The sequence below is a fragment of the Bos indicus genome, chromosome 10 (genome assembly GCF_029378745.1).
Source record: "Bos indicus isolate NIAB-ARS_2022 breed Sahiwal x Tharparkar chromosome 10, NIAB-ARS_B.indTharparkar_mat_pri_1.0, whole genome shotgun sequence".
In the NCBI taxonomy this organism is placed as follows: Eukaryota; Metazoa; Chordata; class Mammalia; order Artiodactyla; family Bovidae; genus Bos; species Bos indicus.
The window spans coordinates 42,529,618-42,555,671 of NC_091769.1; the positions used below are offsets into that span (position 1 = coordinate 42,529,618).

At 36.9% G+C, this 26,054-nt stretch overlaps 1 protein-coding gene across 2 annotated transcripts in view; it reads left to right on the top strand.

Annotated features, from left to right (window-relative positions):
* The window catches only part of KLHDC1 (kelch domain containing 1), a 40,553-nt gene that overhangs the window by 3,749 nt on the left and 10,750 nt on the right, over positions 1–26,054 (top strand). The window contains exons 2-11 of one of the 2 annotated variants that reach the window (XM_070796637.1): positions 6,662–6,732; positions 7,184–7,301; positions 7,740–7,858; positions 10,651–10,729; positions 11,064–11,111; positions 12,391–12,474; positions 16,797–16,880; positions 17,353–17,411; positions 23,644–23,756; positions 25,224–25,296. In XM_070796637.1, coding sequence (XP_070652738.1) covers positions 6,662–6,732; positions 7,184–7,301; positions 7,740–7,858; positions 10,651–10,729; positions 11,064–11,111; positions 12,391–12,474; positions 16,797–16,880; positions 17,353–17,411; positions 23,644–23,756; positions 25,224–25,296 — 848 coding nt within the window. The remainder of the gene's footprint in view (positions 1–6,661; positions 6,733–7,183; positions 7,302–7,739; positions 7,859–10,650; positions 10,730–11,063; positions 11,112–12,390; positions 12,475–16,796; positions 16,881–17,352; positions 17,412–23,643; positions 23,757–25,223; positions 25,297–26,054) is intronic. The other variant, XM_070796638.1, reaches the window with a different exon arrangement.

A 26,054-nucleotide genomic window follows, 5' to 3' on the forward strand; every position in this document is an offset into this window, starting at 1 on the left:
GGTGCCCAATAAAAAAGAACCAGAGTACCAGGTTTTTTCCAGCTTCGCTTGCAGCTAGGTTCTGGGCAAGTAGCCTGGATGCTATTGGTTAGATGTATGTGTGGTAGATTTGGACTCAAGAATAAAGATGTAAAAATCAGGACTTAAAGAGGATTCTTAGCTACCCATAGAATTTGTAGGAAGATAAGGTCCCTGGCATAAAAGGCGGTTCTACAAGCTGCTCACCAGCGACTGGGGCAGTTTGCACTTCAGACTGGTGTTCTGGGTTTTTAGGTCTTGCTTCTCTTAATATAAGCTGGTTCTCCAGCTTCCCTGATGATTCCATGAGCTACCTAATATTCATTTATTAGAATTTTATTCTTTAATTTAAAAATTTGAAATGTTTATACAAAAGGATATGTAAAATAACTCTTCACGTTGTACTTCCAGATTAAGAAATCAGCTAAAATCAGCACCTTAGAAGTTTCCTGTTTATCCTTCCCTGATTATATTGTTCCTCCCACGCTCATAGGGTACCACTATCTTGAGTTCTTATTAATCACCATTTTGTTTATAGTCTTATCACTTATGTGTCTGTCCCTAAACAATATATTATTTGGTTTTTTAATCAGAGCATGGGTTTTCTTTCATGACTTAATTCTTTTAGTTAACATTGTGTGTTTTAGACTCATACCTTATTTGTATTCAGCTCGCGTGCACTTGCGTGGCTGTGACTGTGTTTGCTTAGTGTTTATTTTGTTTGGTCAGTTTCTATGCTGTGCAATTGTTAAATATTTTGAAAATCTCCCCTAGATTTATTCTTTGAATGTGTGTACTATATAATATTCTATTGTGTGAATTCACAGCAATTTCCTTATCTATTCCACTATTGATGTATATTTGAATGTTTCAGGTTTTTTTTTTCTTTTTGGAATTGTAAGCAGTGCTACGTTGAGCATTCTTTGTAACATGTCTCCTATTATACATGCAGGGGGGCATATACATTCTCTGGGGCATACACCAAGGGATGGAATGCTGGGTTGCCTGGTCACACACTTCCAAATTAAATTGGAAACATCAGTGTTATCAAAATATTTGCATCAGTTTACACCACCCTCACCAACTTCCTCCTTGTTCCACATCCTTGACAACATTTGGTACCATCTGGCCTTCAAATTTGCCAATCCAGTGAGTGTGATGACATATTTCATTGTGGTTTTTATTTGCTTTCCATGATTACAATACAGTGGAGTGTCTTTTCATAGCTTTATGAACTATTTGTGTTTTCTGTAAAAACACTGGTTTATGTCTTTTGCTCACTTGTCTATTGAGTTCTCTTTTACTGATTTATAGGAATTCTTTAATTATATAGTTGTATGAGTTTACTATGTCTTTTCAGTTTGAAGCTTCCCTGGTAGCTCAGTTGGTAAAGAATCCACCCGCAATGCGGGAGACCAGGGTTCGATCCCTGGGTTGGGAAGATCCCCTAGAGAAGGGAAAGCCTACCCACTCCAGTATTCTGGCCTGAAGAATTCCATGGACTGTAGTCCATAGGGTTGCAGAGTTGGACACGGCTGAGCAACTTTCACTTTTCTCAGTTTGCAGCTTATCTTTGTATTTTCTTGATGATTATATTTTGTTCAACAGAGGCTTTTAATTAATGACATTAATGCTTTGTACTTTCTGCATCTTAAATCTTTCCCACCGTGGAGATCATAAAGTCTCCTATTTTGTCTCCTAAACAGTTTTTGGCTTTGCCTTCCACATTTAACTTTTTTAATCTGAATTTTTTGTTTGGTTGGTTGGTTTAAGGTAGGGATCCAATTTTATTATATTTTCAATATGGATAATCAGTTATTCTTGTGTCATATATTAAATAGTCCCTTCTTTCCCTACTAACATGCAAACTCTGTCACGTGCCATGTTTGTGTCATCTGTTTCTAGGTTCTTTATTCTGTGAAGTTTGCTGTCTATTCTTGTGACAGAACCTCCCTCAGTATCTAAATTACAACAGCTTTACTAGAAGTCTGAATGTTGGATGGTGAAAACCCCACTCACACTCATCTTGTTCTTGAGGAATATTTTGGTTATTTAGGGACGTTTGTTGTTTCATATACATTTTCTTTACTACTTTTATTATAGTAAAATGTATAAAACATTTAATTTGTCATCTTCACCAAGTTAGTGTACAATTGGTGGCATCATATTCAGTGTTGTACAGTGTTGCCACTATCTGCTTTCCAGATGGTGCTAGTGGTAATGAAATTGCCCACCAGTGCTTGAGAGGTAAGAGAAACGGGTTCAGTCTCTAGGTCGGGAAGATTCCCTGGAGAAGGGCATGGCAACTGACGCTAGTATTCTTGCCTGGAAAATCCTATGGACGGAGGAGCCTGGCTGGCTGCAGTCCATAGGGTCTCACAGAGTTGGGCCTGACTGAAGCGACTTAGCATGCACCACTGTCTCGTTCCAAAACTCTTATTCCAAACAGAAATTCTGCCTCCCTCCCTTTTTACCCCAGTCCCTGCCAACTTCTAATCACTCTATCTTTATACATTTGCCTTTTTCTAGATATTTCATGTAAATGAGATCTTAACAATGTTTATATTTGTGAGTCTGGTTTCTTTTATTTAGCATATTACATTCATGGTTCGCTTATGTTGCTGTATGTATCAGAACTTCATTCCTTTTGTGGAGAATAGGATTATATTGTATGCATATGCCACATTTTGTTTATCCATTCATCTGTTTTTGGGACACTTGGGTTGTTGCCATCTTTTGTGTATTGTAAATAGTTCTGATATGAAGATTGGCATTACAAGTATCTGAGCCCCTATTTTCAATTCTTTTGGATACATAGGAGTGGAATTCGTGGGTCATGTGGTCATTCTACATTTAACTTTTAGAAGAACTGCCAACTTGCTTTCCACCATACTTCCTCATTTGTATAAACTTTAGAATCAGGTTGTCAAAATACTCTATTAAGATTTTATGTTACTGTACTCAATCTTTAGATCATTTGAGAGTGATAGACATGTTATGAAATTGAGACTTCAGGTCCAAGTATGTAGTATATCTCTATTCAAGACTTTTTGATGTCTTTCAATAAAGTTTTGTAGTATCTTCAATATCTTATATATCTTTTGTTGGGTTTACCCTTGGCTTCTTTGTATTTTTTGTTGTTAATTTCTTTAAAAGTAAATTTCTTGATTATCACTGGTATTTTGAAATACAACTAACTTGAATATTTTTTACTCTGGCAAACTTTCTAAACATACATTCATTCTCAGAATCCATCTGTTAATTGTCTTTATTTTCTATGTGGAATCTACACCTGATGACAGTTTTGTTTCTTCTATCCTAATCTCATGCGAAGAGTTGACTCATTGGAAAAGACTCTGATGCTGGGAGGGATTGGGGGCAGGAGGAGAAGGGGACGACAGAGGATGAGATGGCTGGATGGCATCACTGACTCGATGGACATGAGTCTCAGTGAACTCCGGGAGTTGGTGATGGACAGGAAGGCCTGGCGTGCTGCGATTCATGGGGTCGCAAAGAGTCGGACACGACTGAGCGACTGATCTGATCTGATCCTAATATTTATTCCTATTTATTTTTTTACTACACTGGTGGACCTAAAGTACAGTGTAAAACGAAAGCTTTTTTTTCTTGCTCCTAATCTCAGAGGGATTGTTTTAAACTATTAACCATTAAGTTTGATGATTGCTTAGGGTTTTGTTTGTTTGTTTGTAGATGTCATTTTTCAAATTAATGGCCCTTTTCAAATGAATCAGGTGCCCTTCTACCCAATTTTCAATTTATGAATGTTCAGTTTCCAAGAGTGATTTTTGCATTATACTGAGATAATTATGTTTTTTCTTCTTTACTCGCCAAATGTGATGACTTATAAAAAATAGTAGTAATATTTGTAATATTAAATCAATGTTCCATTCCTTGGATTAAGTACAAGTTAGTATCATATGTTACCTTTTATATACATCAACTGGATCCTATTTACTCATTACTTTTTAAAGCAGTTTTACATCTATGTTCAAAAGTGGTTTGGGTAGTATTCCTTCTTTTATATCCTGGAGTAGATTTTTTGGAAGATTTAATTATTTGTTCTGTGAGTGTTTAGAAGAACTCATCTGTAAAGCCATCTGGGTTTGGTACTTTGGGGGGGAGATTGTAAATCTCTGATTCAATCAAAACTATGAGATTATTCATATCTTCCATTTTTTCTTGAGTCAAGTTTCCTCATTCTCATTCTCTATCTTCCTCCATGTCTCTTAACTTCTTTTTTATATATTCCATCTCTCTGGGCTATGTTTCTGGATTAATAAGTTCACTAATTCTTTTTTTTTAGGGTAACCGTGACAAAAGCAGTTTTAGTGGAGTAAGTCTGAATTGATTAATCTGGGTTGATGCTGTAATGAGCAGTGAAGCAATGGAGAGTTGCACTATAACTCAGTATGGAACCTTTGTTATGAAGGTAGCCGAGAAATAAGAGGAGTTGTGGAAGAGTTTTGTTTTAAGATGAGCAATACTAAGGCATGTTTGAGTATCAATAGGGGTGATCTACCACAGAAGCAAAATTTGATGATGTAAAAGAAAAGGGATAATTTAGGAGTGAAATCACTGAGCAAATAAGGAACTAGGGCCAAATTGTTCAATTCTGTGCTCCATTTGGTTTTTTGCAACACCGCTTTTAAAGATTAAACGGACTTCTCTTTTTATTCATGAGATGAGCATACAGTCAGTTTAATAAGTATCATTCATGTAGCCATTCTCTTAAGCCACAAATATTCTATTTGTCCTGTATGTCCAAGTCACTGTGAGACTCTGGGAACAACAAAATAAACATGATCTATGCACTCATGAAGCTTGTATCATGGCAGTAGCGGTGCTGTGTGGATATGATATAGACAAAGGACTTGGAAGGGAAAGTACAGGATTTATGAGAGCATTTAACAGGGACCTTAATCTCTTAACCTTATTCTAGAAGATTAAAGAAGCAGCAAAATGATTCCCAAAGAAAGAGTAATTAGCCAAACAAATTCTGGCAGAGATTGCAAGAAGAGAGAAGAGCATAGGTGAAGGTCCAGTTAGAAACTTGCATGGGTTTAGGAACGGAAGGAAGACTGGAACTTAATGACTAAAGGCAAGAACTTTGGAGGGATAGCAGGTGCCATACTGCGCAGAATCATAAGAATTTTAGACCATCCTGAGACCAACAGGGAAGCACTGAAGGGACTTCAGCAGAAAAGTGACAGAAGCCATTTTCATCCTATTTCTGTTGTAAAGGTGCACTCATGTGGCTACTGTAGCTGGATGCCATTAAACCTTAGAGTCATACAATTAACTCCCTTTCTTAACAATTATTTACCTGTCCATCAGTCAGACATGGTTTCCTCAGTCAGAGTGGAAGTTTCCTTGGAAATATTATGATGTTTTTCTGCTCTGAGTGTATGTGTATGAGAGTGGGGGTGGGGGAGAGATACAGACGGACAGAAACAGAGATGGAGTTAGAGACATAGACCTAGTAGTCAGGATACGATTTTAAAAATTTAACTAATAGAGCAAGGAGGATATTAACTAATTCTACTTAGCATATTAATAATTTATACATCATGCAGAAATTCTTAAATTGTTATACATTTAATTCTTAGATATTCTTAAACATCTTTTGCAACTAGCTATTTTTGAGTTATTTTATAACTTTTAAGTAATCCTGACAGATTTATGTAAGGATTTGTTTTAACCCCTAGGTTTTTAACCTTAACATAAAGAAAATTCTTATTTTATTCTTATTTCTCTTTTCATTATAAATATCAGAATGTACTGTATATATTATCATCTTCTGTAGAGATTATTCATATTCGGAGTTGGCATTTTGACTAGCTAAATTTATCTTGATCCTTAGATTCTATATTTAATCAACATCTAACACTATGCCTTGCACATAGTAGGCACTCAAAAAACATGTCCAGTGAATCAAGGTATATTATATCGTGCTCTTAATTATGGGAGAAGGCAGTGGCACCCCACCCCAGTACTGTTGCCCGGAAAATCCCATGGATGGAGGAGCCTGGTGGGCTGCAGTCCATGGGGTCCCTAAGAGTCAGACACAACTAAGCAACTTCACTTTCACTTTCCACTTTCATGCATTGGAGAAGGAAATGGCAACCCACTCCAGTGTTCTTGCCTGGAGAATCCCATGGACGGAGAAGCCTGGTGGGCTGCAGTCCATGGGGTCGCACAGAGTCGGACATGACTGAAGCAACTTAGCAGCAGCTCTTAATTATACTTCATAAAAGTTTCCTTTCTTAACTCCTCCCTATAGCTCTTTTTCAATATTCCTTTTCTTTCTGGATTCTTAGTCTTCAGAATTCTGCTCTAATGTTATTGTTTTGCTGTTTTCTCTTTCTTAAACTTCCTTGGAAAGTTTAATGGCCCTCAGTCTTTTTCTGAGACTCATGTACTTGCTAATTTGTATTTGCCTACTTTCTCTTAGAAAATGTCTCTCTTCCGATCTAACTTAGTTTCTATTGAAAAAACCATCTTTGAGGCTGTTTATTGCTTTTGTCTTTTTCACTATTTTCATTGTGGTTTTCCCATCCTGAGCAACTATTTAGTTGTTACTTTGTAAATAATAAACATAATTTTATGTATTCTGTGTTTTTAGTCTATTGAAGACAATGAAGTATATTTGCCTAATGATGAGATTTGGACCTATGATATTGATAGTGGGTTGTGGTAAGTAATTTTACATTGTGTAATGTCCCATCTTAGTATCTGTTATAACTGTTGTCATAGACAACAGGAGATTTGAGACCATACTCAGAACATACTGCAATATTCTGTTGTCTCCCTTTCCTTTTCTTTCAGTGCTTTATTCCCTCTGGATGTTTCTCTCCCCACATCCCTTCCCCTCTTCATTCCTTGTCCTTTACCATTCTGAAGACTTTGTTTTGTTCTACTCTTTCCCAATTCTGGTGACATGAGAAGATTTTGTAACTTTTTTCTTCAGTAGGTTGAAAAATCTTTACCATGGATCTTCTTAACAGTTTTTAGAGTATTGGCTACCATGATATCTTAATTGTAATTGTTAGTGACAATTTTCATTGAAAAAGTACTGATGGAGTTGAAAAGGAATATAATTTGCCTTTCTGGAAAGTTACGGAATTCCACGTTATTCTTGCTGCAGGACAATGCACCTCATGGAAGGAGAACTCCCTACCTCCATGTCAGGAAGTTGCGGTGCTTGCATTAATGGAAAGCTGTACGTTTTTGGAGGATATGATGACAAAGGATACAGCAATCGAGTAATTTTTTTTTTTTTTTCAATTCAGGAGTGCAGAAAAATGTAATGTTTAATGTGTCACTTCATCTCACAAGTTTACAAGTATTTTGCAAAGAAGACATGTAGAAAAGCTTGAGCTAACTGATAAGATTTTAAAAGATAGAGTGAAAATGCAGCATACCTGCTCCTCTCTGGTCCCAGATCCTTCTGCTTCAGAATTAACTGCTTACTTGGTTGATATCCATAGGGCAAGAACAAGAAGGGTAAAGATTCATTTCAGTGTGTTTCATATACCATTTTTGCTTCTAAAACATAGTCCCATTTTCATGAACTCTACAATTAAAATTTTTACATTTTAAAAATAAAAAGTAATATTATTAATTTTGAATCACCTATCCCTGTGACATATATTTAATTTTCCGATGCCCTGTCTGTTAATAGTATTCTCCTCTTTTAAAAGCTTTATTTTGTTAATTTGCGAACAAGAGATGGAACCTACGTTTGGGAAAAAATCACCAACTTTGAAGGGCAACCACCCACACCACGTGATAAACTTTCCTGCTGGGTATATAAAGACAGGTAATGCAGCAAAACCACCTCATTAACTGCATTCAAGTAAGGATTATAGCTTGTGTCCAAAACAGAGGAAACCTGAAACTCTGAATTTTTTTCAAGATATAATTACAAACTGTTTTGACACCGATGGTAAAGGCAGTTTTGAATCCTAGATAAGAGCCAGGTCATAAGAATAAATATGGTGGAAGCAACTATTCGTTTTTTAAAATTAATTATTTTATTAGTTTTCTGGATAGTTAATACAGTCATGCAGTTTAAAAATCAAAACCATATTCAAAAGTCTGGCTCCCGTTGTTGCTCCCATCCATCCTGTTCCGACCCCTCCAGATGCACAAATAGCTACTTTTATCAACATATTTTGTATTTTTATAGCAGTGGTTCTCAAACTTGTCTGCCATAGGAATAATATAGGGATATTGTTTTTTAATGCTGTGAAGCCCAGGTGATAGCCTAGACTAACTAAATTATAATCAATGGGAGTATGATTTTTTTAAGTTCCTCAAGTAATTCCAGGGTGCAGACATGTTTGGGAACAATTGCCCTCTGTTACTTTAAGCAAATAGAAGCAAATACATATGTATGTATATATGTATGTATGTATATATCTCTCTGTATATTTATCTGTATCTCTTCTGCCTCCTCTTTACACAAACATCTGTGTACTCTACAGTATTCTGTGCCCTACTGCTTCTTTTAGTCTACACTGCACCATGGAGAACTTTCATTTTTCTGTATCTCTAGTTGGAAAGCTTGTTTTTTTGTTTTTGTTTTGTTTTTACGGCTGCATAGTAATCTCCTATGAGGATTATTTAACTTTTTCCCGATAGATGAAGCAACACTTAGATTATTTCAATTCCCATGCCATTACAAACTATGCTTTAATGAATATCTTTGTGTTTATATACATATAATTGCAGATCTATTTGTTGGATAAAATTTCACAATTTGATTTCTGGATCAAACAATTATACATTTATAATTGTGGTAAATGTTTATTTTGCTCGGGCTGATGTAATAGAGTTCTATAAGTTGAATGATTTAAACAACAGAAATGTATTTCCCTGGTTGTCAGTGGTTAAGACTCTGCACTTCCACTGCAAGGGTCACAGGTGTGCATCCTGGTCAGGGAACTAGGATCCTGCATGCCATGGGGTGTGTCAAAAAATGTATTGTCATATAGTTTTGGAGACTAGAAGTCTGAGATCAAACTGCCAGCAAGGTTGGTTCATTCTCTGGATTTTCAGGAAGAATCTACTTCATGCCTCTCCCTAGCTTCTAGTGACTTGTTGGTAATCTTTGGTGTGTAGAAGCATCACTCAGATCTCTGCCTTCATAGTCACGTAGCATTCTCTCTGTACTTGCTTGTCTTCCTCCAAATTTCCCCCTTTTGTAAGAATACCAGTTATATTGAATTAGTGCCTACCCTAATCACTTCATCTTAACTTGATTGCCTCTATAATAGGGGTCCTCATGTCTCTGCCAAAATTACCTTGTTCTTCCTGAACTTTGTCCGCCTTTTACAAATTGGTCTGTTACTATTTCTGTTAGAATTACTTTAAAGGCCGGGTCTGCTGTTGCTGCTGCTAAGTCGCTTCAGTCATGTCCGACTCTGTGCGACCCCATAGACGGCAGCCCACCAGGCTCCCCTGTCCCTGGGATTCTCCAGGCAAGAACACTGGAGTGGGTTGCCATTTCCTTCTCCAGGCCAGGTCTACTAATTCCAATATCTGGGCCACCTTGAAGTCAGCTTATATTGACTCTTTCCTCTCTTGATCATGGGTCACTTTTTTTTTTTTGCCTTTTCATATACCTTCTAATTTTACATCATATGACAGCCATTCTGTTTGAAAGAACAGTAAGGGTTGTAGTAAACAATGCATCTCTCCAGAAAAGGACATGCCCTTTCTTTCTTTTTCAGGCTGCTGGAGTGGACTTTAAGTCAATCTAACCTGCAGTTGGCCTGTGCTTAGGCTTTGTTGCAGCTTTAGTTTCTTTCAGTTTTAGCACTGGCTTCAAATGTTCTGATGCAAGATCAAGACTTTTCTTTGCTCCACATTTTGAGCGCTAGGGATTGTGTAGAGATTTTGAGCTGGGCTTCACAGCCATGTTCCTACTTCTCAGAACCGTGAGAGATCCCTCGTTTCATAGCCTAATTGGTAGGTATTTAGGTTGCTAGGGAGTTCTCTTTGCTCCCCAATCCCACTTAATACTTTCTGTACCTTGAGTGATCTCTTTAAGCATTGGATGTCCTCCCTGACCTTTTGCGGGCAGCACTCTTGAGGTGTTTCCTTCAGATTTCCTGTCCTGATCCCAAACTTTAGAGTTGATAGCTTAGATTGCCTCAAGAATAGTTGCTCTGCTCTCTGCTGCTTCATACTCTTGGTGACTAACCCTAAGTCCTCTCTGAAGATTATGTGAATACTTTCTGAATAGATTCAAACCCCCTAGGTGACTGAGTCTCTTAAGGTTCTAATTTGCTGTGCTAGCCTACATGTGACTATTAAAATTTTGGCTGGCTTCTTTTCCAAACCCTGTGTGTGCCAGGTTCTTCCTCCTCCTGCTGTTGCATCAAGGATGAAAGCAACAATGGGTTTCTCTCTCCTACTGCAGGCTCATCACTTTCTGGAATTGTTCACTTAGGTCTCTTTGTTCCCATAGCGGTTTGATTTTTGTTTTAATTATGGTTTTGTAGTTTATATGGCTTGTTTAGGTTGTGAGAGAAATGATGTCTTTCAACTTTCTGTGAACAAGCTGAAAGCAGAACCCCAAAGTGTGTCTTTTGTTTTGTTTTTCAGATTAATATATTTTGGTGGCTATGGGTGTAGGAGACATAATGAACTCCAAGATTGTTTTGATGTTCATGATGCATCTTGGGTAAGAGAGTAATCACTGTTTACATTTTCCTCTAATTTAGTGTCTCCTTAAAGTTTTTAGAAATAATGAGCCCAGTCCTTCTCATTTTAATTTGCTATAAGTGATGCTATGAAAAAAAAGTGTCTTTTCTCTCTTTTGAATTTGGGTTCAGTTGCAAGAGATTCTCTCCCCTAATGGTATCAGCCTTCATTGCTACTGGCAGAGTAATTTCTTTTCTGACGTCATAAATCACTTAAAGATGCTTCTAGTAGACAAGTAGTGGCTTTAGCACAACTTGAAAAACTTTGTTCATAGGTAACCACAGTGGCTGTTGCTGACATACACCTCCTTTTAGGTACGTCCGCCAGAACTATTCATAGCTCAGACTGGCTTCTGTATGACAGTGAGTAAGTTGGTAGTGATACTGCTTTTTTCTACTTATTCTTATTGGCTAGAGAATAAACTATTATATTAATGAAAGAAGTCATGACTTACAAAAATGAAATCTTTTAAAAGATAACTTTAAAAGCCATTGATCTTCCCACCAAGATACACAGTAACCTCACTTTTACCTTCTACTAGCGTATTTTATTATTGTACATTATTAATGTAAAGATATATGTATATTTCATGCATATCTCTTTGTATATGGGTATTTAAAATTTCTCCATAGGCTTTACTTAGACTATGTGTGAAATTAATATATGTTAATAAAATTGAATGGTTTTAAGTGATAAAAGTGGTTTACATGGTTTTTGAGTTTTTAAAATGAAGTATCTTTTAAGTTTTGCTGCTTACAGTATTACTGATAATTTTTAGTAACATAACTTCCTACTAATTATGTCTAATTATTTTTACTCATCAGTGAAAGCTCTCATTTTTTTTCTCAACTAGTATAGTTAGGCTAATGAAGTTTATGGTGTACAGGTAGATTTTTTTTCTAACTATAGGCTAATGTTAGCCTATAGTTAGGCTAATGAAGTTTATGGTGTACAGGTAGATTTTTTTTCTCTTAGATTCTGAACTAGGTAAATTATTTAGTTTATTTGACTTGTTTGACAAGTCCTAATGAAAATGAATGATATAGTCCTGACGTATAACACAAAACTGCTGCAGAGGTAAGCTTGAGTAGTGGTAGAAGATTTCAACAATGCGGAAGATACTAAATACAGTCTAACTGCTAAATCTTTGCCTTGCCAAGTCTTCCTAGAAGACAAAGGAGAGTAAGCATACATTTAATGTATAAGAATAAGCTGCTTAATTAAGTGATTAGAATTCTTTTACAAACAGAACCACTGTTCCCTAAAGTTTCTAACAGCAAAGATTAGAAATTTGGCACATGTACTTTAGGAAAACAGATTTTCAAATCTAAATATCATTCTATCCTCTGCAATTTTCAAAGAGATAATCCTTTGAGAGGATTGGAGGATTATCAACAAGTATAGTGATGAATCATGCAAGCAATGCCATGAGAAGAACAGTTGCTAGGTGATGCTGCTATAGCCTAGGGATCACACTTTGTGAGCCACTGGTGATACGTGTTAAGTTTATAACTATCATCACACTTGACTCTATTTCTGTAAAAACGTCTATTAGTTCACCAGTAAATATGCAGTGAAACTATCATACAAATCTAAAAGTCATTAAAAAGTTTTAAAATATTTAAAAAATTTATGTTTTAGGAAGAGCAGATATTCTGGGGATGGCATAATGATGTTCACATATTTGACACAAAGACACACAGTTGGCTTCAACCCGAAATTAAAGTAAGTATTGTGAAAAGTTACCTTTATGTTTTTATATTCATTAACACTTTTAAAGTGAATTTCTTTTACTAAGTTATTGGCTGTTAGTAATTGAGTTTGTAATCATATACAAAGGGGTTCTCTTGAGTGCAGTCACTTTTACTGTTTTTTTATCACATATTTTTCTTCAGGTTAAGGTTTTCTAGAAAAGCCATCATCATTCTTTACCCACAAGTATAATGCCCTGATTTAATGAAGGCTCTTTTTAAAAGTCCTTTTGTAACAAAGTTCATGATTTTGAAAAGCTCATGTTTCATAAACTCATGAAATCCTAATACTCTTTCACGTGCTAGTGAGCAAACACAAATTCACATTAGTTTAAGCCATAAAGAATTCTTGCATAGCTGGGAGGTATATTTTGAAGTGGCTCACACAGTGGAAAAGCTGCAGGGACCAGGGCCTTAGGAACTGGAGCAAGTTACCCAACCTCATCACAATATTTCCATCTTTCTATTGGCTTCTCCCTGCTTCTCTGTGTGCTAGCTTATTCTGTCTGCTGCAGACTGGCCAGCTCATTTACGAGGGAATATGGCCCTGCCTCTACCAGCAGTTCTTTCTGTTGGTGCTGTATTTTCTCAATGTCTGTATCTTCACCCTAGAGAAAGGACTCTGGCTCTACTTAGGTGTGTTCCTCCTCTATATCAATCCCCGTTGCCAAGGGTATGATTGGCCAGGCCTGAGTCTGAGACCTGTCCCTAGGGGAGCAAGGTATTGTGATTGGTCAGATCATTGGAACTGTGCAGAATAAAATACTGAACAAAATTTTTGTTCGAATTTTTGAACAAAACCAAAAATTTGGTTCAAATTCTATTCTCTGCAATTTTAAAAGAGAGGAGAGAGGATTTGAGAGGATTGGAGGATTGTCAACAAGTACAGTTATGAGTCATGCAAGCAATGCTATGAAAAGAACAGTTGCTAGGTGATGCTGCTATAGCCTAGGGAAAGACCAAATTTTTGTCCACTAACATGCATGTGGGCTTCCCTGTTGGCTCAGCAGTAAAGAATCCACTGACAAAGCAGGAGATACAAGTTTGATCTCTGGTTTGGGAAGATCCCCTGGAGAAGGAAATGGCAACCCACTCCAGTATTCTTGCCTGAAAATCCCATGGACAAAGGAGCCTGGTGGGCTCTAGTCCCTGGGGTTGCAAAAGAGTTGGACACAACTTAATGAATAAACCACAACATGCATATATGCATAAAATTCCTTGCAGTTCAGCTTCTGTAAATGGAAGTGAGGGAAGTTCTATGCAAAATAAAAAGTGTTACAAGGCTTGACACATCTCAGCATCCTCTTTTTCCTAACAGTGGCTTTCACATTTCCAATGTTCTTCTGTTCTATTCTAATTTTGGAACTGATCAACTATCAGTCAATCCTATTTGTTGATGGAAGTTTCCTGCAGTCAGTATTTGAATGTTAACAGGGAGGGAGGAGGGAGGAGGATTCAGGATGGGGAACACGTGTATACCTGTGGCGGATTCATGTTGATATATGGCAAAACCAATACAATATTGTAAAGTTAAAAAATAAATAAATAAGATTTATGTGTTAATGAAATAAAAGCATCTTGTCTCTCTTAAAATAATTTCATATCAGTAAGCAAGTGGAAAGAAATTTTATTGACACTGGATCTACTAAAACTCATCCTAGATCTCTTTCAGGCTTCTTAACCCTTTGCTTCCTTAGAGAATAAGCAAGAATCTGGAGCTACTGCACACATAGTTTTAGAATTGGATCAGTGAGCTGAGGTAGCTTATAGGAAGTTATTTGGGACTTCAGGTCTTTCTGTGACTGTCTCTCCTTACCGTAGTTCGTATCCCTTCCACCCTTCTGTGCCAACAGCCTAACAGGCACGGGACACTTTTAGTTAATATTGGACAATATTTTCACTGTGACCTCTCTAATCATTTCTTCAGATATGTTCTTCGGTTCAGTTTAGTCGCTCAGTTATGTCTGACTCTTTTTGACCCCGTGGACTGCACCACGCCAGACTTCCCTGTCCATCACCAACTCCCAGAGCTTGGTGATGCCATACAATCATCTCATCCTCTGTCGTCCCCTTCTCCTCCTGCCTTCAATCTTGCCCAGCATCAGAGTCTTTTCCAATGAATCTGTGCTTTGCATCAGGTGGCCAAAGTATTGGAGCTTCAGTTTCAGCATCAGTCCTTCCAATGAATATTCAGGACTGATTTCCTTTAGGATGGACTGGTTGGATCTCCTTGCAGTCCAGGGGACTCTCAAGAGTCTTCTCCAACAAATGTACTCCAACAAAGAACTCTTACATTGTTTATATTCTATCTGAAAGTTTTTCTGATATGGTTGCAGCTAGAATCTGTTTTATTTTCTAGAGACTTGCTTAAATTAATTCATTGTTCCTAAATACCTGCATCAAAGTGCAAGGTAACTTGGTACAGTATAACAGTTACTTGTTTTGAAGTTGAAGAAATTGGATTTGCATTCTAATTGTGTCATGAAAGAGCTGTGTACTTTTAGATAAGCCATAGAGTGTGACATAGGCTTCCCAGGTGACCCTAGTGGTAAAGGACCCACCTGCCAATGGAGGAGATGCATTGGTTATTAATACTTAAAGAATCTGCCTGCAATGCCAGAGACCCAGGTTCGATCCCTAGGTCAGGAAGATCCCCTGGAGGATGGCATGGCAACCCACTCCAGTGTTCTTGCCTGGAGAATTCCATGGACAGAGGAGCCTGGTGGGCTACAGCCCATAGGATCACAGAGAGTCAGAGTCAGACATGACTGAAGCGACTTAGCACACACATAGTGTGTCATCCATAAAGTGGAAGGTGGAAAGAGTTTTCCTACACAGGATGCTTAACCCTATGAGAACAGAACTGTGTGATTTTGAGTATTTCAAACAACTTAATAAGCACCGTGCATCGTTTGCACAGTTTACACATTCACATAGTAATGCAAATGCCATTACTTTCTTTTGTTTGGACTGATATGAACCCAGTTTATTCAGAAGCTTTGATTGGCTATTAAATGTATTTCATAAATAAAAAAGGAGAAAGTCAACATTTATTTCATAATGAACATGTATGTAGTAAAAGAATTTTTCTAAAATTTCACATCAGAGACTGCCTACTAAAACTTGTTTTGCTTAAAGTATTGGGAACCGCAACACAAATGGTTCCCTCTCATTTATTTAAAAGTCTTATATAGGTAATGGGGCTTCCCTGGTGGCTCAGATGGTAAAGAATCTGCCTGCAATGCAGGAGACCCAGGTTCGATCTCTTGGTCAGGAAGATCCCCTGGAGAAGGACATGGCCACCCACTCCAGTATTCTTGCCTTGGAGAATCCCATGGACTTTGGAGCCTGGTGAGGTATAGTCGATGTGGTTGCAGAGTCAGACATAACTGAGCAACTAACACACACATATAGGCAATATCAGAATTATTTCTTACCATGTTGACCTTATAGTTATTCAAGTAAACCTGAAAAGTGTAGAAAGTTATGATCTTTGATGCAGAGATTAAATTTTATATGCCCACATTTGGTAGCCAACGAGCTGAAAATACTGGGTTCCTTCAGAATTTGGAATGAAAAATACAAACAGAAAAGTACTCATCATGAACATGTGGAAATTATGCAGAATATTATTTATATTTTATTCATTCATCTACTCATTATACTTTTTTCCCACCAATCTAAAACTTCTCTGAAGAACAGATCTGCTATATTTATTCAAAGTAAAGGATAAAGGTGTATTATCAGTTAATGCCAAGAGTTTTAGTAAGAGATAAAACACTGGCTTAAGCCAAGAGTAAAGTTCTTATTGTGGAATTTGAAGCACCAAGAGTCTCCAGGGACAGATTTAATTTTTTATTAGAGTCTCTGAGATTACCACTCTGTGTACTGCTCATTCATATTATTAACTCTGTGTATGTGTGTGTGTGAGAGAGAGAGAAAAGAGAGGAAAGAAGGGGTGGGGTGTGTCAGAGAGACAAAGAGAATGTCTTTAAATTTAATTTTTAAATCTTTACATTTTGAGCTAAAATTAATGTGAAATCTCATGCTGCCAAATAGTGTCAGGTATTTAAGGAAAACATTAAAAAAAAGTAAACATCTGAGTGAATTAATTCCTTAAGAGTAGTATTTGTCTATAATTGCTTACTACCTTGAACAAACTTTTGCATTAGGGTTTTTAATTAAGTTACATACATAATTGTAACTTAGCAGCAAGTATTTTGCATACTGAGCATAGGAATGTAACTTACAGATGTTTTAAGCCTTTGTGCTATGTTTTCTGATCTCTGCTTGCAGGGTGGCATTCCACCACAGCCACGAGCCGCGCATACGTGTGCAGTTCTTGGAAATAAGGGCTATATCTTTGGCGGACGTGTTTTGGTTAGTGTTTTTTATGGAAATGGTCTTTTTTTGTTTGATGTTTCCTATAAAAATTTATCCTTTGATTTTGTGGAATAGCTGAACATTCAGATAGTCTGGAGATTAAAATACCATTCAATAATAATTTCTAAAAATCTCTTATTACCTGAACAGACCGTATCTGAGTAATCACAGATGATTATAAATCATATTTTAATGGGGAGAATCCTTCACTTAAGTGATTTATCAGAAAAACTTTACCTCTTATTATCTAAATCTTACTAGTTTATACTCATTTTTTCCTTTCTCCCTTGACACATTAATTTGGTAGCTCTATGCTGATTTTATTAATGCTTAGCATTGTTTCCCAATATGTAAACTTCTGATATTAAGTAAAATAGAGTTGATCTATTTTTAATATGACTTTATTTTAAAGCCAAAATTTAAGTCCATTAAATATGTAAAACACCAATTTCATACATTTTTATTTTAGCAAACTAGGATGAATGATTTGCACTACCTAAACTTAGATACCTGGACCTGGTCTGGAAGGTAAGTTCGAAATTCTAAGTATTGTTTTAACCGATAGGTATTTCTGTGTCTGTGTGTGTCTGCACATGCATGCTATAATCCAAATTTGGGTCTGTAAAACTGAACAGATGTTTTCTTCCCCTTCTGATTGTTTGCCTAAGCAAGGAATATATAGATATAAATATAGATTTTGTTCTTTAATCAGGCTACCTAAAACATGAGAACACTAACAGTTAAAAATTGATTATGTGAAAGTACTGGGTTTTTTTTGAAATTACTGGTTTTATATTACAAATTCTTAAGGGTCTTTAAGAAATAATGAAGTTTTAATGGAGTCAGATAACAAACAAATAATCGAGTCAAAATCAGATTTTATTGCTCCTAATATATATTTAGAAATAGAATAATATATTTAGCTATCAATTCAGCTGTTCACATAATGAGATAGAATCAGAGCCATCAGTTCATTTCAGTCGCTCAATCGTGTCCGACTCTTTGCGACCCTGTGAATCGCAGCATGCCAGGCCTCCCTGTCTATCACCAACTCTAGGAGTTTACCCAAACTCATGTCCATCAAGTCGGTGATACCATCTAGCCATCTCATCCTCTGTCATCCCCTTCTCCTCCTGCCCCCAAGCTCTCCCAGCATCAGAGTCTTTTCCAATGAGTCAACTCTTTGCGTGAGGTGGCCAAAGTATTGGAATTTCAGCCTCAGCATCATCCTTCCAATGAACACCCAGGACTGATCTCCTTTAGGATGGACTGGTTGGATCTCCTTGAAGTCCAAGGGACTCTCAAGAGTCTTCTCCAACAACACAATTCAAAAGCATCAATTCTTCAGCACTCAGCTTTCTTCACAGTCCAACTCTCACATCCATACATGACCACTGGAAAAACCATAGCCTTGACTAGATGGACCTTTGTTGGCAAAGTAATGTCTCTGCTTTTTAATATGCTGTCTAGGTTGGTCATAACTTTCCTTCTAAGGAGTAAGCATCTTTTAATGTCATGGCTGCAATCACCATCTGCAGTGATTTTGGAGCCCCTCAAAGTCAGCCACTGTTTCCCCATCTATTTCCCATGAAGTGATGGGACCAGATGCCATGATCTTAGTTTCTGAATGTTGAGCTTCAAGCCAACACATTATGCCAAAGTACAAATACTATTAAAAAATGAAACCACAGAAGTACTAGAAGGAAATATAACAATTTATCTTTAAAATCTTGGCGCGGAAAAAGCTTTTCTAAAGATGATATAAACCCAAAATTCATAAATGAAAAGACTGATAAGACCACTTAAGAATTAATGTTTCTGTGTAGAAATTAAATATTTCTGTGTAGAAATATATACCATAAAAAGTTAAGAGGCAAGTTGGAAAATGCAAGCAAAAAGCAAACTAGAAGTAATATTTACAGTAATTCTAACAGCAAGGGCTGTGATTCACAAGAACTCAGAAAATCAGTAAAAAAAAGACAATACAGTAAAACTGAACAAGGAACGTGAATGAGCAACTCATAGAAGAAATACAAATATTTATAAATTATTTTTTAAATGTTCAACTTCATAAATTATTAAAGAACTTGAAATAAAAATAATAATTTTCACTTACCAGGAAGAATAATTACAAATGACCAGTGTATCCTAGGTTGTAACAACACAATTAGTGGGTGTTTAAATTTGTACAGTTTTCTGGAAGGTGATCTGGCAATGTGTTTAAAATATGGAATTTCTACTTTGATCCAAAATTCCTCCTAAGACAAAAATTGGACAGGTGTTTATATGTGTGCACATATGTGTATATGTGTGTGCATACACAACAAAGATGTTTATGGCAACATTATTTATAAAAGCAAAAACATGACATCAACCCTCATGTCCATAAGTGGGGTCTGTTAAATCATGATACATTTGCCCAGTGAACTGCCATGCTTCCATTACCAAAGGAAACTATGCTTCATGGAAATATTCTGCAACATACTAATTGAGTGAAAAAATTTACAGAACAGAATATGTGATCCTATTTGTATATTTTTAATAAATATGTTTAAATGTGCTTAAAAGTCAGGAAAGATATATACCAAATTATGATTTCTTATTGCTGGAGAACAGGATTACAGAACTCTCCTTTATAAAAAATAATTTTGTGGTTGAACATTTTCTAACCCAAATATTTTTTAATAGTTATAAAAGCAGTAAAAACATGTCCATTTTGGAAAAAACAAATTACATCTTCTACCACAGGCCCATGTTATTCTCACTTCCTAAATTACTTAAACTTTTGCACTTATGGTCTTTTTGTGTGGTTTTTTTGGGGCCTCAATGGATCTTAGTTCCCTGACCAAGGTTTGAACCTGTGTTCTATGCACCAGGAAGTCCTTGTGCTTATGTTTTTATTTTAAGAATATGACAATATTTGTTTGAAATCTTTAGAGGTTTATCCTGGATCTGGAATGGCTTGCATGCTTTTATTTTGCAGTTAGAGTAGCTAGTATTTTCAGGAAATTCCATAATAAAAAGACCAAAGTCAAAAACAACAAAATCCCGTAGTCAGCTGAAAATACAAAATTAAACATGAAACAACAGTCAAAAATGATAGACATGAAAATAATTACATTGAAAACCTAAAGAAGTTTTTACTGATTTACCAACAGGGAAGCCGAATCTGGCCTCTGTACACTGACAGTGAATTAAATCTCAAAGATAGAGTTTTGGGTGAAGTAAAAAGGAATAGCTCTATTGCTTTGTCAGGCAAAGGGGCCCACAGTGGGCTAATGCCCTCAAAACTGTGGGTCCCCCCCCAAGGGAGCTTGTGAGGACTCTTACAGTCCAGGAACAGGGCTGCTGATAAGGATCAGGGTTTGTGCAAGGTCCACATCCCTTCAGTCCAGAGATGTCAGATGATGACGGGCCAACTGTGACCTTCTCTGCCATGATGAATGGTTCATCCAGTAGTTAACATCTTCCATTTGGTGAGGGTTTCAGTGCTACATCCCTTGAGGCGGGAACCAGGACCCTGCCCCAAGAATGCACTTTTGATTCCTCACTACTCTTCCCTTGTTTCTACACCCCCTCCTTTCCCTGATTAGCAACTGTTTCAACCTGCCCTGGTTTTAGAAAAGGCAGAGGAACCAGAGATCAAATTGCCTACATCCTCTGGATCATGGAAAAAGCAAGAGAGTTCCAGAAAAACATCTATTTCTGCTTTCTTGACTATGCCAAAGCCTTTGACTGTGTGGATCACAACAAACTGTGGAAAATTCTGAAAGAGATGGGAATCCCAGACCACCTGACCTGCCTCTTGAGAAACCTGTATGCAGATGAGGAAGCAATAGTTAGAACTCGACATGGAACAACAGACTGGTTCCAAATAGGAAAAGGAGTACGTCAAGGCTGTATATTGTCACCCTGCTTATTAAACTTCTATGCAGAGTACATCATGAGAAATGCTGGGCTGGATGAAGCACAAGCTGGAATCAAGATGTGAGAAATATCAATAACCTCAGATATGCAGATGACACCACCCTTATGGCAGAAAGTGAAGAGAAACTCAAAAGCCTCTTGATGAAAGTGAAAGTGGAGAGTGAAAAAGTTGGCTTAAAGCTCAACATTCAGAAAACTAAGATCATGGCATCTGGTCCCATCGTTTCATGGGAAATGGATGGGGAAACAGTGGAAACAGTGTCAAACTTCATTTTGGGGGACTCCAGCAGCCAAAGATGGAGAAGCTCTATACAGTCAGCAAAAACAAGACCAGGAGCTGACTGTGGCTCACACCATGAACTCCTTATTGCCAAATTCAGACTGAAATTGAAGAAAGTAGGGAAAACCACTAGACCATTCAGGTATGACCTAAATCAAATCCCTTATGATTATACAGTGGAAGTGAGAAATAGATTTAAGGGCCTAGATCTGATAGATAGAGGGCCTGATGAACTATGGAATGAGGTTCGTGACATTGTACAGGAGATAGGGATCAAGACCATCCCCAAGAAAAAGACATGCAAAAAAGCAAAATGGCTGTCTGGGGAGGCCTTACAAATAGCTGTGAAAAGAAGAGAAGCAAAAAAGCAAAGGAGAAAAGGAAAGATATAAACATCTGAGTGCAGAGTTCCAAAGAATAGCAAGAAGAGATAAGCCTTCTTCAGCGATCAATGCAAAGAAATAGAGGAAAATAACAGAATGGGAAAGACTAGGGATCTCTTCAAGAAAATCAGAGATACCAAAGGAATATTTCATGCAAAGATGAGCTCTATAAAGGACAGAAATGGTATGGACCTAACAGAAGCAGAAGATATTAAGAAGAGATGGCAAGAATACACGGAAGAACTGTACAAAAAAGATCTTCAGGACCCAGATAATCACGATGGTGTGATCACTGGCCTAGAGCCAGACATCCTGGAATGTGAAGTCAAGTGGGCCTTAGAAAGCATCACTATGAACAAAGCTAGTGGAGGTGATGGAATTCCAGTTGAGCTATTCCATATCTGAAAGATGATGCTGTGAAAGTGATGCACTCAATATGCCAGCAAATTTGGAAAACTCAGCAGTGGCCACAGGACTGGAAAAGGTCAGTTTTCATTCCAGTCCCTAAGAAAGGCAATGCCAAAGAATGCTCAAACTACCGCACAATTGCACTCATCTCACATGCTAGTAAAGTAATGCTCAAAATTCTCCAAGCCAGGCTTCAGTAATATGTGAACCATGAACTTCCTGATGTTCAAGCTGGTTTTAGAAAAGGCAGAGGAACCAGAGATCAAATTGCCAACATCTGCTGGATCATGGAAAAAGCAAGAGAGTTCCAGAAAAACATCTATTTCTGCTTTATTGACTATGCCAAAGCCTTTGACTGTGTGGATCACAATAAACTGTAGAAAATTCTTAAAGAGATGGGAATCCCAGACCACCTGATCTACCTCTTGAGAAATTTGTATGCAGGTCAGGAAGCAACAGTTAGAACTGGACATGGAACAACAGAGTGGTTCCAAATAGGAAAAGGAGTTCGTCAAGGCTGTATATTGTCACCCTGTTTATATAACTTATATGCAGAGTACATCATGAGAAACGCTGGACTGGGAGAAACACAAGTTGGAATCAAGATTGCCAGGAGAAATATCAATAACCTCAGATATACAGATGACACCACCCTTATGGCAGAAAGTGAAGAGGAACTCAAAAGCCTCTTGATGAAAGTGAAAGAGGAGAGTGAAAAAGTTGGCTTAAAGCTCAACATTCAGAAAATGAAGATCATGGCATCCAGTCCCACCACTTCATGGGAAATAGATGGGGAAACAGTGGAAACAGTGTCAGACTTTATTTTTCTGGGCTCCAAAATCACTACAGATGGTGACTACAGCCATGAAATTAAAAGACGCTTACTCCTTGGAAGGAAAGTTATGACCAACCTAGATAGCATATTAAAAAGCAGAGACATTACTTTGCCAAGAAAGGTTCGTCTAGTCAAGGCTATGGTTTTTCCTGTGGTCATGTATGGATGTGAGAGTTGGACTGTGAAGAAGGCTGAGCGCCGAAGAATTGATGCTTTTGAACTGTGTTGTTGGAGAAGACTCTTGAGAGTCCCTTGGACTGCAAGGAGATCCAACCAGTCCATTGTGAAGGAGATCAGCCCTGGGATTTCTTTGGAAGGAATGATGCTGAAGCTGAAACTCCAGTACTTTGGCCACCTCATGCGAAGAGTTGACTCATTGGAAAAGACTCTGATGCTGGGAGGGATTGGGGGCAGGAGGAGAAGGAGACGACAGAGGATGAGATGGCTGGATGGCATCACCGACTCAATGGACATGAGTTTGAGTAAATTCCGGGAGTCGGTGATGGACAGGGAGGCCTGGCATGCTGTGATTCATGGAGTAGCAAAGAGTGGGACACGACTGAGCCGAACTGAACCTGCCTTTTCGAACTCAGGGAAGGGGACACAGAAAGGCTTTTGTGCCTAGGAGGCCCACAGGATCCAGCTCGGTTGCTGTAGGAATGATGCTCAGTATGCATTGTGAATAACTAGGAATTAACTTTTTAAATTTTCAGTCTGTATTCTGTGGCCAAGAGGGATGGACGTTACAAGGAAAGAAATTGCGTAAATTTGTCTAAGAATTTAAGAATGTTTTAAAATATTCTTGTTGGTGGGATTAGTAGAATCAAATTTTTTTAAACTGGAAAGGGCAGTTTTTTCTTTTGAGATCTGAGATGATCAAAAACCTTTTATTTTGACTAGACTTTTCTTCTTTTTCCCTCACCACAGGATTCCTATTAATGGAGAAAACCCTAAACATCGGTCATGGCATACTTTAACACCAATAGCTGATGATACGCTTTTCCTGTTTGGTGGACTAAGTGCAGACAATATTCCATTAAGTAAGCTGAAGTTTAGCCTACAATTAATATCTTATTCTTTTTACCTGATTGTATTTGATACTATGGTATCTTTTTTCTGATTTTATAGTTTACCTTTATCCCCAACTATGTGGTCACATCAAGAATTAGAAGGCCCCTTTGCTTTTGTACCCTTACCTCTCTTTAGGGTCTCCTGTTACCTGGGTGTAGGGAAAGGAAGTAGTTGAACTTAGGGGAATTAAAGCCCCTTTCAACTATAGTATTCTGTGATTTTGTGTCCTCCTAATTTTTGATCCAGATGCTTACGCTGTAGTCTAGAATAGGGATTAGAAGAAGAGCCTTTCCCAGAAGGCTCTGAAAAGCAAGATGGGAATGCCAGTTGCTTCTTTTTTTGTTCCAGAAGTATAAAGAAAGTGCTTAGCTAGAGTATTTTTAACTCCTGACACTACTGATTTCAGCGGCTGTGAGTTTGTATCCCAGTTTTTCTTCAGCAGTAAAAATTGTGGCATCAAGATAGACAAATGACCAAGAATTATTCACTTAGTTTGACATATTAAGTGTTTTGTAATTTACTTCAGAGTTTTGTATAGCTAGAGACAGTTTCCTTAAGATACTTTATATACCATTAAGACCTTTTATATAGGCTGTAAAAACAATTACTTGTTTTCCAACAAAAATTTCTCTTGAGCATCAGCTGTGTACCTGGCAGTCTGCTGGCCAGGAAACTTCAGATGCTGGTTGGAGGAGCAGCCAGTTTTTGTAGATTTTTATACTTGTCTAATTTGTGGGTTTTTTAATTAAAAGAGGGAATCTAATTTAAAAACTAACATCGATACATCTTAGATACAGTATTGTGTGTCACTTATATCTCAATAATAAAACTGGAAGAAAAAAATTAACATTTACCCATTACACTAGGGTTTATTTAATATATCTTCATGAGCTCTAGTGCTTCAGATCCCTATATGCTGGTTTTTGTCATAGTTCAAACTCCTAGTCCAGTCAGTTTCTTACCTTAGAGATTCAGCTTAAGATACAGTCACGTGGGTATCAGATGATCCCAAAAAACCACTTGTAGCTTTCTTGGCTGTGACTGTAGCATTGTGGTTAAATGATAACAGCATTGTGGCTGTTTACAAAATGTCCAGTTTTTTGTTGTGTTTTTTTTTTAGTGATGCTCACTGAACTATGTATGGGGAAAGTAATAAGAGAGCTAGGATTTGCTTTAGAATAATTCAGCAGCAAGAATAACAAAAAGAGATAAATGGAGCACATGCGGCAAAATCTCAGTAGTTGTTGAATCTGGGTTATGTGAAAGTTCATTGTCATGTTCACCTGACTTTTGTCCATGTCTGAGAATTTTTATGATAAAATATGCACACACACAAAAGATAGTCATATAAATGTAGCATGATAAATTTGGGGCAAAAAATTAAAATTTTATCCCAAAGACCTGATCTTAAATTTTAAACTGTCATAATATTGCAGGTGATGGTTGGATTCATAATGTCATAACAAATTGTTGGAAACAGCTTACACATTTACCTAAAACAAAACCCAGGTAAGTCCAAAAGTTGGCAAATATTGAAATAGTTAAGAATTTTAAAGTATTAAAATATAGCAGTAAATTTATAGTGTTTGTCATTAAAGCAAGAAACCATTTGGAAGGATATATTTCAAATAAACTTCATATTACCCAAATAATAGATAGGAGAAAGGATATATTCAGTTTCTATCCATATTTGTATATTTGAAAGTATTACTCTTTTAGCTAACTGCATAATCTTGCCTGATAAATATGAAAAGGCTAAGAAATTGAAAGTCTCATATAATGTTAATATTTTTAATAAGTAGATGAAAATGAGGTTGGCTTTATTAGTAGTTGGGTTTTGAAGTGGTTTATAGAAATTTAATGAGGAAGTTGCTTTCATGTTTATCAAGTAGATGACAGATTATTATTTTATTAACTGATGTACTCATTAATGTAAATTTCTTGAAAATGTATTAGTTACTTGTGGTATATTATAGAGTAAAAAATTGTAGAAAAATATACCATTATTAGACTGCAAAGAAAATCACATTCATATTGTAATTCTTATTTTTTCTAATTTGATTGAATGTAATGAAGATATATTCATAGGAGATTCAAGTAGTTTTTTTCCTTTTCATGTCATGTATTCCAGAATTTTTTACTAGATTATTTATATTAATGTGAAGCTAATTAATGATATATTAATGCATAACCTAATGTTATGTATTTCAGAAATTTAAGAAATAACAAGTAACATACTTGAGAAAAAGGCCTGAGAAAATATATAT